At 50.7% G+C, this 11,581-nt stretch overlaps 1 protein-coding gene across 1 annotated transcript; it reads right to left on the bottom strand.

Annotated features, from left to right (window-relative positions):
- Positions 1-1,185: 1,185 nt before the first annotated feature.
- Positions 1,186-7,476, bottom strand: VAMP8 (vesicle associated membrane protein 8; the record flags this gene model as incomplete). The annotated part of the gene is made up of 3 exons (XM_080711427.1): positions 1,186-1,329; positions 4,638-4,796; positions 7,411-7,476. 3 exons carry the CDS (start codon positions 7,474-7,476, stop codon positions 1,186-1,188), a joined length of 369 nt encoding a protein of 122 aa, XP_080567553.1.
- Positions 7,477-11,581: the final 4,105 nt, after the last annotated feature.

Here is an 11,581-nt window from a genome sequence, read left to right as displayed (position 1 = left end):
ATTCTATCTTGAGTTACACCCCCAGCCATGCACACATGTGTGTGTGTCACTAGGAATTGAACCCAGGGGCATTCTACCCGAGCTATACCTCCAGCCCGTTTTGTTTTTGTTTTTTGCAGTACTGGGGATTGAACTCAGGGGCATTCTAACTTGGAGCTACACCCCCCCAGCCGATTTTTTATTCTTTCTTTCCTTTTTTTTTTTTTTTTTTTTTTTTAGGTCTTAGGATGGAACCCAAGGGCATTTGACCTCCAAGCTACATCCCCTGCCCTATTTTGTATTCTTTATTTGAAACATGGTCTCACTGAGCTGCAGAGGGCCTCACTAAGTAGCGGAGGCTGTCCTCAACCACGATCCTCCTGTCTCAGCCTCCTGAGTGCTGGGATGACAAGCATGCGCACCACGCCCGGCTCACTCTCCTTCCTTCCTTCCTTTTTTTTTTTTTTTTGTGTGTGTGTGTGGTGCTGGGGATGGAACCCAGGGGCATTCTACCTCTGAGCTATACCCCCAGCACGATTTTTTTTAAATTTTATTTATTTTTGTGGGTCTGGGGCTAGAACCCAGAGGCATTTGACCTCTGAGCTACACCCCCTGCCCAGTTTTTTCTTCTTTATTTTGAAACCGGGTCTCACTGAGTTGCAGTCGATTTTTTTTATGCTTTATTTTGAAAGAGGGTCTGAGTCGCAGAGGGCCTCACTAAGCAGCTGAGGCAGGCCGTGAACCCAGATCCTCCTGTCTCAGCCTCCCAAGTACTGCGATTATAAGCACACGCCATGACATCCAGCCGCTCTGAAGGGTTTCTATTTCCCCAGAAAATTCTTGTCCCTGACACCTGTGGCAAGGAGAGGGAGGCTCCCGGGGCCGCGGCCAAGGCAGGCTGGGAGGGAGAAAGCGCCTCGCACGCAGAGGGTACTGGAAGGCCTTTATTGCCCCCCCGGCCACGATGGTTTCTCAGCCACACTCGGGGGCCTCTGGGCTGCTCCCCCACGGCTCCACGGCCCCACACAACACAGCCACGGTCCAGCTCTCTCCTTCCGGGGGTCAAGGCACTCCCAGGACGCATGATGGCACAGCGAGGCCCCGGGGCAGCGAGCAGCATTCCCGTGCAGGAGGCAGGCAGGCGAGAGGGCCCCTCCAGGTACCCAGGCCGAAGGGATGCCCCAAAGAGGAGGGAGGGACGGAGCCCTAAGTGGGGATGACGCCCGTGGCCAGCAGAACCACGAAGAGGAGGATGATGAAGACCACCACGCAGATGATGGCGATCATCTTCACGTTCTTCCACCAGAACTTGCGCGCCACCTTCTGCGACGTCGTCTTGAAGTGCTCAGACTGCGGGGACGAGGCGGCAGTGAGTGGCGCGGTCCCTCGGCGGCAGCGCACCGAGCACCGAGGCACCGAGCTGCTGTCCCCTCCCGCCTTGGCGATCCGGGTCAGGCTCAAGGTTATCTGTTTATTTACTTCCTTAGCTATTTATGGTACTGGATTTTGAACCCAAGGGGGTTCTGCCTTCAAGCCACACCCCTATTTTTTATTTTTTTTTACAGGTTTGGGGATGGAACCCAGGGGCATTTGACCATTCTACCTCTGAGCTATACCCCCTTCCTTTTTTTTTTTTTTTTGGTGGTACTGGGGTTCCTGGAAGCCCTTCTACCTCCGGGCTACACTCCCAGGCCTATTTTTACATTTTTATTTGGAAACAGGGTCTCCTAAGCCAGTGCGCGCGGCTGGCTTCGAACCTGCGCGATCCTCCTGTCTCTGCCTCCCAAGCGCGGGGATTACAAGCGTGCGCCACCACGCCCAGCCCTTTTTTTTTTTTTGGCGGGTCTGGGGGTAAAACCCAGGGGCATTCAACCTCCGGGCTATACCACCTGCCCTATTTTTCTTTTCTTTTCTTTTTTTTTTTTCCCCCCCAGGTCTGGGGATGGAACCCAGGGGCATTCGACCTCCAAGCTACACCCCCTGCCCTATTTTTTATTCTTTATTTTGAAACCAGGTCTCACTGAGTTGCAGAGGACCTCACTAAGTAGCTGAGGCTGTCCGCGAACCGCGATCCTCCGGTCTCAGCCTCCCGAGTGCTGGGATGACAAGCGTGCGCCACCACGCCCGGCTCTTTATTTTGTTTTGAAACAGGGTCTCACTGAGTTGCAGAGGGCCTCACTAAGTATCTGAGGCTGGCCACCAACCTGCAACTGTCCTCTCAGCCTCTCAAATGCTGAGATTACAAGTGTGTGCCACTACTGTCTCTATTTTTATTTTGAAACAGGGTCTTGCTAAGTTGCTGAGAATCCAAGTTACTAAGGCTGTCCCTGAACTTGCAATCCTCCCGTTTCAGCCTCCTAAGTCCGGGGATTAGATGCCTGCACCACTGTGCCCAGCAAGGTTTGAATTTAGACTTTGGGGCTCTGGGGACCCTCCACTGCAGTGTCATGGGAGCTAGAGTCCCCCTTCTCTCTTACCCCTGCACCGTCATGCTCATCGAAGGGTCTTTTTCACAACAATACTGGTGGCCCAGTTGCCTACTGGAAGATGCACTGGGAGTGGGCTGAGGCTGAGTCTCCAGGTGGATACGGCCCTGCTCCGTGATACCTGCTCTCTGGGAGCTGTGGAGGTTGGAGGGAGGACCAGGATAGAACAGGGGGTTCGAAGTAGGGAAACTCCTGCTCTCCCAACTCCAGCTGCTAAGTCTCTCTGGATCATGCAGTCAGGGAAAGGCTACAGAAAAAGGCACTAAATGTGGGGCACAGTAATCCCAGCACCTGGGAGGCTGAGACAGGAGGATCACAGGTTCGAGGACAGCCTAACTATCTAGTGAGCCCCTCGCAACCTAGTGAGGCCCTGTTTTAAAATAAAGAACAGCCGGGCGTGGTGGCGCATGCTTGTAATCCTCGTGCTTGGGAGCCGGAGACAGGAGGATCGTACAGGTTTGAAGCCAGCCTCTCTAGCTTAAGAGACCCTGTTTCCAAATAAAAATGTAAAATAGGTCTGGGAGTGTAGCCCGGAGGTAGAAGGGTTTCCAGGAACCCCAGTACCACCAAAAGAAAGAAAGAAAAAAAAAAAAAAAAGAAAGAAACGAAAAGAAAAGCAAGCAAGCAAGCTGGGCTTGGTGGCACACACTTGTAAACCCAGTACTTGAGAGGCTGAAACAGGAGGATCACGCAGGTTCGAAGCCAGCCTCAGCTACTTAGTAAGGCTCTCAGCAATTTAGTGAGACCCTGTTTCCAAATAAAATATAAAATATATCTGGGAGTATAGTCTGGGGGTAGAAACTGGGTTTCATCCCCAGTACCACAAAAAATAAAATAAAATAAAGAACAAAAAATAGGGCTGGGGGTATTGCTCAGAGGTAGAATGCCCTTGAGTTTCATCCCCAGTACCAGAAAGAAAAGAAAGAGAAGAAAAGAAAAGAAAGAAAAGAAAAGAGAAAAAGAAATGACAGCTGAGCGTGGTGACGCAAGTTTGTAATCCCAGCATTTGGGAGGCTGAGACAGGAGAATCATGGTTCATGGACAGCCTCAGCTGCTTAGTGAGGCCCTTTGCAACACAGTGAGACCCTGTTTCAAAATAAAGAATAAAAAAATAGGGCAGGGGGTGTAGCTCAGAGGTAGAATGATCCTGGGTTCCATCCCTGGTACCTAAAAAAGAAAAAAGAAAGAGGAGGGGGGGGAGGGAGGAAGGAAGGAAGGAAGGAAGGAGGGGAGGGCAGAGTCTCCCCCACCCCAACAGGGAAAAAATATTATCCAGGTATAGTGGCACATGCCTCTCATCCCAGTACTTGGGAGGCTAAGACAGAATGATCACAAGCTCAAAGCCAATTGAGCAACTTAGAAGACCCTGTTTTATAATAAAATAATAAAAAGGGCTGGGAGTATAGCCCAGTGGTAGAACAAACACCCCCGGGTTCAATCCCAAGTATCAAAAACAAAAGCCAGCCAGGTGTGGTGGCACACGCCTGTCATCCCAGTACTTGGGAGGACGAGACAAGGAGGGTCGCAGGTTCAAGGACTGCCTCAGGAAGTAGTGTGGCTCTGGTCAACTTAGTGAGACTCTGTTTCAAAATTTAAAAAATAAATAGAAGCCGAGCGTGGTGGCGCACGCTTGTAATCCCAGCATTCGGGAGGCTGAGACGGGAGGATCTTGGTTCGCAGACAGACTCAGCTATTTAGTGAGGCCCTCGCCAAATTAGTGAGACCCTGTTTCAAAATAAAGAATAAAAATAAGTCAGGGGGTGTAGCTCAGACGTTGAATGCCCCTGAGTTCAATCCCCAGTGTCACAAAAAATAGAAATAAAATAAAATAGGATTGGGGGTACAGCTCTCAGATAGAATGCCTCTGGGTTCAATCCCCAGTGCCAAAAACAAAACCAAAAAAATCCAGCCAGACATAGTGGCGCATGCTTATAATCCAGCACCTGGGAGGCTGAGACAGAAGGATCACAGGTTCAAGGCCAGTCTCAGCTACTTAGGACTTCTGCAACTGTGTGACTCAGTTTCAAAACAAAAAATATAAAATAGGGCTGGGGGTGCAGCTCGGAGGTAGAATGCCCCTGGGTTCAACCCCCAGTGCCACAAACAAACAAACAAACAAAAAACAACAATCACAGAAGCCGCAGCCCTCCTCCCCTCCCTGCGCCCGCCGACCGTGGCTTCCAGATCCTCTGTCTTGTTACGGAGGTGGTCCAGGTTCTCCCCACGGGCCAGGATCCGCTCCACGTTCTGGGTCATGATGTTCTTGACTCCCTCCACCTGGCTCTGCAGGTTCCGCACATGGTCATCTCCGCCGCCTCCGCTGGTGTCCTCCTGCACGGAGACACGGGCCGTGAGACTCCAGGGTGGGCTCCGGAGACCCAGAGCCGAAGGCCAGGGGAGGCCCTGGGCACTATGCGTGCTTGAGTTATTTACAGAAGGAATGCTTTAATTTGATTAAATTATTTATTTATTGTGGTCCTGGGGATTGAACCCAGGGGCATTCTACCTCCAAGTTATAGCCCGAGCCATTTTTCAATTATTTATTTATTTTTTATTTATTTATTTTTTTTTTTCCGGTACTAGGGATGAAACCCAGGGGCATTCTACCTCCAAACTACACTCCCAGTCCTACTTTTTTTTTTTTTTTTTTTTTTTGCGGGTCTGGGGATGGAACCCAGGGGCATTTGACCTCCAAGCTACACCCTCAGCCCTATTTTTTATTCTTTATTTTGAAACAGGGTCTCACTGAGTTGCAGAGGGCCTCACCGAGTAGCTGAGGCTGTCCGCGAACCGCGATCCTCAAGTCTCGGCCTCCCGAATGCTGGGATGACAAGCGTGCGCCACCACGCTCGGCTCTCATATTTTTTTAAAAACAGTGTTGTACTTGGGAGTACCTGGGAGGCTGAGACAAGAAGATCACGGGTTCGAGGACGGCCTCAGCAACACAGTAAGACTCTCACACAGCAACCTAGTGAGACCCAGTTTCAAAACAAAAAATTGTCAGGGCTGAGGGTGTGGCTCAGAGGTTGTAGCTCCTGGGTTGAATCTGCAGTACTGCACTCACAAGAAAAGAAACGGTTGCAGAGGGTCTCTCTGAATTGCTGAGGTTGGCCTCGAAACTGTGATCCTCCTGCCTCGGCTACTTAGTGAGGCCTCTGCAACTCAGTGAAGCCCTGTTTCAGAAGAATAAAGAATAAAAAATCGGGCTGGGGGTGTAGCTTGGAAGTAGAATGCCCCTGGGTTCCATCCCCAGCACCACACACACACAAAAACTAAGCTGGTCGTGATGACGCACGCTTGTAATCCCAGCATTTGGGAGGCTGAGACGGGAGGATCAAGGTCCACGGATAGCCTCAGTTACTTAGCGAGGCCCTTTGTAACTTAGTGAGACCCTGTTTCAAAATAAAGAATAATGCTGGGCATGGTAGTGCACACTTGTCATCCCAGCATTTGGGAGGCTGAGACGGGAAGATCGTGGTTCGTGGACAGCCTCAGCAACTTAGTGAGGCCCTCTGCAACTCAGTGAGACCTGGTTTATTTATTTTTATTTTTTTATTTTTATTTTTTGGTGATACTGGGGGTGGAACCCAGAGGCTTTCTACCTCCGGGCCATGCTCCCAGATCTACTTTATATTTTATTTGGAAACAGGGTCTCACTAAGTTGCTGAGAGCCTCACTCAGTAGCTGAGGCTGGCTTCAAACCTGCGCGATCCTCCTGTCTCAGCCTCCCAAGTGCGGGGATTACAAGCGTGCGCCATCATGCCGGTGTGAGACCTGGTTTAAAAATAAAGAATTAAAAAAAATAGGGCAGGGGGTGAAGCTCGCAGGTCAAATGTCCCTGGGTTCCATCCCCAAACCCGAAAAAAAAAAAAAAAAGAATTAAAAAATAGGACTTGGGGGGTGCAGCTCGGAGGTAGAATGCCCCTGGGTTAATAAACTAAACTAAAAGGGCTGGGGGTGTCACTCAGATTCAATCCCCAGTTAAAAAAAAAAAAAAAGGTGGGTGTTGGCCAGGGAGCCTCACTGTCCCCAGCCGGCCTCCCTCTCCCCGTCAGCTGCAGAGGGCATGGAGAAATCAGCACTCGAGGACACTGTGACCAGAGTTCCACTGCGGGGACCAGCGCAAGGGCAGCCCAGTACCCCAGAACCGTTTAGCCACGCAGTTCTGCTTTCTCCCCAGCGCAGGCCCCACACCACTGCTGCCTCTGCAGATATAATAAAAACACCCGCAGCTCTCACTGGGGGAAATAGAGAAGTCCTCCCTGCTCCAGCCTCCTTATCCTGAAGGCCTGCTGATAAGGCTTTTGAACTAGGAGGGGAAAGCCTAGGCGGTTCCTCCCCTGGAGGCCCAGACCAGAGGGCCTCCAAGACCCGCCAGGGCATCGTCACTGGGCTGGGCTGGTGGCCCAGGCTGTAACCCCAGTCCCTGGGACACTGAAACAGGAGGATCCAGGTACAGGCTAGAGGCCTGGCTTGGTACTTGGCGAAACCTTCACCAACTCGGCCAGACCCTGTTTCAAAAAGGGCTGAGGGGTGTAGCTCCGAGATAGAAAGTTCAATGCCCACTCTCCCCCCAAAAGTAGATTATCATTGAGAGCGTCTGGTTCCTTTGCAAACTCTGAACTCTCTTCTGGGTTGTTTATAGGGAAGAGGCTGACTCTTCGGACTCTGAGAACTTCTCTGTCCTGCCCGCGGGGGTGCAAAGGCCCGGGGGTGCGCTCCCACCGCAGGCCTGGAATCCCCGGGCACAGCCCAGGGGGTGCCCAGGGGGTCCAGCTGGAGCAGGGCGGCCACTCGGCCCGAATTCCAACTCCCACCCCGCCCAGGCGGCTCAGGCCGGGCGCCGGTCCCGGGAGCGGGCGGTGGAGACGGGCAGGGTCCGGTGGCCAGGGGCTCCAAGCTACCGGAGGCCAAGCTGTCCAGCCCTCCTCCCGGCCGCGCTCACCGTTCCCGCCCCCCCGCCCCGAGCCCCTCGGAGCGGCCCCTCCCTGGGCCCCGGGGCGCTCACCATGTCCCGGAGCAGGGCCGGTCAGCCGTAGAACCCGCCCGGTCTGTTTCCTCCGAGGCTGCGCTTCCTGCTCCTCGGCCCGCTCCCCGCCCACCCTGCGCGGCCGCCACACCTAGGCAGGTTCACCTGCACCGCCTCCGGCGCCCAGGCTTAAAGCAACAGGGCGCCCTGGCGCGGTCTGCAGACTGGTCAGGGGCCCCAAAGGACACTAGCAGCCCTCGGAGGGTTCCTGAAGCTGGGCTGCTTTTGCCTGTCCGTCCGTCCGTCCGTCCGTCCGTCCGTCCGTCCATCACCTACCTATCATATATCTATCATCTATTATCTGTCTGCCTATTTGGTCCTGAGAAATGTACCCAGGAGCATTCTTCCTCCAAGCTACACCCCAGACGTGTGTGTGTGTGTGGGGGTTACTGGGGATGGAACTTGGGGGCATTCTACCTCTGAGCTACACCCCCACCACTATTTTTTAGTCCATTTATTTATTTATTTATTTATTTTGGTGGTACTGGGGTTCCTGGAAGCCCTTCTACCTCTGGGCTACACTCCTAGACCTATTTTTTTTTTTTTTTAAATTTGGAAACAGGGTCACTTAAGCCAGCAAGGCTGGCTCCGAACCAGTGCGATCCTCCTGTCTCAGCCTCCCAAGCGCGGGGATTACAAGCGTGCGCCACCACGCCCGGCTAGTCCTTTTATTTTTGAAACAGGGTCTCAGTGATTTGCGAAGGGCCTCACTAAGTAGCTGAGGCTGTCCCAGAACCACGATCCTCCAGTCTCCGCCTCTCCAATGCTGGGATTACAGGTGTGCACCCCTCCTCTCTTTCTGTTTTATTTTGAAACAAGATCTTGCTAAGTTGCTGTGGGTCTCAGTAAGTTGTTGAGGCTGTCTCGGAATCTGCGATCCTCCTGTCTCAGCCTCCCAAGTGCTGGGATTACAGGTTTGGGCCACTTCCCCACCTGGCACCTCTCTCCTGTTTATGTCTTAGTTCTAAGTCTAATTAGAAGTAATTCTAATTCTAACATCTAATTCTAGTTTCTAGAGACCCAACTCAACCATAAGTGCCCTGCCAGGCCAGGTTCCTATGAGGAAGCAACCCAGATGTGAACTTTGTCTGCTGATAATCCCTGTTCCTGTTCTAGGGCCCCCGGGTGGGCAGAGAGCAGTAAAATCCCCCCTGTTTGGAAGTTGTGAACCTGGCCGCTGTTGTCAGAAGGCTGTCGGTTACTAGCTGGGTGACTGGAGAATCTCACCACTTGGTTTTGTATTAGTGAGACCCTCAGTAATTTTGTGAGACTCTGTTTCTTTTTTTCTTGGTTTCAAACCTGCGATCCTCCTGTATCAGCCTCCCAAGTACTGGGATTACAAGCATGTGTGGATTACTTATGTTTAGTGTTTTTTTTTTTTTTTTTTTTTGGTGGTACTGGAATTGAATCCAGGGTCATTCTATCTCTGAGCTACACTCACCCCTATTTTATTTTGAAACAAGGTCACACTATGTTCGGGAGGGCCTTGCTAAATTGCTGAGACTGGCTGAGAACCTGCGATCCTCCTGTCTCAGCCTCCCAAGCACAGGTGTGTACCACCATGTCTGGATGCTTTTTTTTTTTTTTTAACTTTGAAAAAGGGTTTTCTGGGTTTTATTCATTTTCTTTTTTTGGTAGTACTGGGATTCCTGGAAGCCCTTCTACCTCCAGGCTACACTCCCAGACCTATTTTTACATTTTTATTTGGAAACAGGGTCTCCTAAGCCAGCACGTGCAGCTGGCTCCAAACCCTCGTGATCCTCCTGTCTCTGCCTCCCAAGTGTGGGGATTACAAGCGTGTGCCACCACGCCCAGCTTTCTTCGTTTTCTGAGCCACTGGTGATGGTACATGCCTATAATCCCAGTACTTGAGAGGCTGAGACAGGAAGACTGCAGGTTCAGAGCCAGCCTCAGCAATTTGGTAAGGCCCTCTGCAACATAGTGAGAAAACTGTTTCAAAATAATAAAATAGCCAGGCATGGTGGCACACTCTTGTAATCCCAGCATTTGGGAGACTGACAGGAGGATTGAGGTTTGTGGCCAGCCTCAGCTACTTAATGAGACTCTGTTTCAAAATAAAGAATAAAAAATAGGGCTAGGGGTGTAGCTTGGAGATAGAATGCCCTGGGTTCCATCCCCAGTACCAAAAAAAAATTTTTTTAACAAATAAAAAATAGCCAGGCATGGTGGCGCACACTTGTAATCCCAGCATTCGGGAGGGTGAGACCAGAGGATCGCGGTTCGCGGACAGCCTCAGCTACTAAGTGAGGCCCTCTGCAACTCAGTGAGACCCGGTTTCAAAATAAAAAATAAAAAAAAAACAGGCAGGGGGTGTAGCTCAGAGGTCGAATGCCCCTGGGTTCCATCCCCAGACCCGCAAAAAAAAAAAAAAAAAAAAAAAGAATAAAAAATAGGGCTGGTGATGTAGCTCAGAGGTAGAATTCCCCTGGGTTCTTCCATCCCCATTATCGAAAAAAAAAAACATACATACATATATATATATATATATATACACACACACACACACACACACACACACACACACACACGCATAAACTGGGAGTAGTGGTACAGGCTTGTAATTCCAGCATTTGGGAGGCTGAGACCAGAGGATTGTGGTTCGCAGCCAGCTTCAGCTACTTAGCGAGACTCTTTGCAAATTAGTGAGACCCTGTTTCAAAATAAAGAATAAAGAGCCGGGTGTGATGGTGCACGCTTGTAATCCCAGCACTTGGGAGGCTGAGACAGGAGGATCGCACAGGTTCTAAGCCAGCCTGAGCTACTTAGTGAGGCTCTCAGCAACATAATGAGACCCTGTTTCCAAATAAAGTATAAAATAGGTCTGGGAGTATAGCCTGGAGGTAGAAAACCCCTGGGTTTCACCTCCAGTACCACACACACACACACACACAAAAAAAAAAAAAAAAAAAAGAATAAGAATAAAAACAGGGTTGGGAGTGTAGCTCCGAAGTAGAATGCTCCTGGGTTCCATGCCTAGTACCACAAAAAATTTTTATATTAAAAAAATTAAAAAATAAAGCCAGGCTTGGTGGCGCACGCTTGTAATCCCAGCATTCGGGAGGCTGAGACCAGAGGATCGCAGTTGGCGGACAGCCTCAGCTACTTAGTGAGGCCCTCTGCAACTCAGTGAGACCCAGTTTCTAAATAAAGAATAAAAAATAGGGCAGGGCGTGTAGCTCGGAGGCCGAATGCCCCTGGGTTCCATCCCCAGTACAAAACAAAGCACCCACAATGTGCCCAGCAGCATGGAGGCAAGCAGAGAAACCAGCGAGGTGGCACCAACACCTCCTTTCCTTGCAGAGGCCAGTGCCCTGCACTTTCCTTCAGAACTCGCCAAGGGGGTGGGTGGCCCGAGCCCGTGGTCAGAGGACTGCCCTATTGACCTGGAGCCAGGGCTGAGGATTTTTCCACCAACCTGGCTCCGGGCCAGAGAAAATCCACGCTTCCCCCTGGTGTTTATCAAGCAGAAGGACAAAAACAGGGAAGAGGGACACATGCAGGGAACAGACATTCTCAGCCTGCCTCAGAGAAAACACAGTTCTAGGGGGAAATGTCAGTCTCTCCAGCAGACACCTTTTTTATTTTTACTATGGTAGAAAAAAAAAAAAAAACACCTTCTTTGGTTGCATCAGTAAAAAACAAACAAACAAAAAAAAAAACTATGAAGCCAAGCATGATGGCGTACGCTTGTAATCCTAGCATTTGGGAGGCTGAGGCAGGAGGATCCAGGTTTGAGAACAGCTTCAGCTACATAGTGAGACTCTTTGGAACTCAGTGAGACCCTGTTTTCAAACAAAGAATAAAAAATAGGGCTGGGGGTGGAGCTCGGAGGCAGAATGCCCCTGGGTTCCATCCCCAGTACCAAAGAAAGCAGATGTATGACTACAGTGCACCAATAAAAAATTTATTTAGAAAACAAGCCGGGCCTGGTGGCGCTTGCTTGTAATCCCAGCATTCGGGAGGCTGAGACAGGATGATCGCGGTTTGAGGACAGCCTCAGCTACTTAGGGAGGACCTTTGCAACTCAGTGAGACCCTGTTTCAGATGGAAAAAGACTAAAAAATCT

This window comes from Muscardinus avellanarius (genome assembly GCF_963383645.1).
Source record: "Muscardinus avellanarius genome assembly, chromosome: 15".
In the NCBI taxonomy this organism is placed as follows: Eukaryota; Metazoa; Chordata; class Mammalia; order Rodentia; family Gliridae; genus Muscardinus; species Muscardinus avellanarius.
The sequence above is the reverse complement of the archived record's forward strand: the minus strand, read 5'-3'. Positions and strand labels throughout refer to the sequence as shown.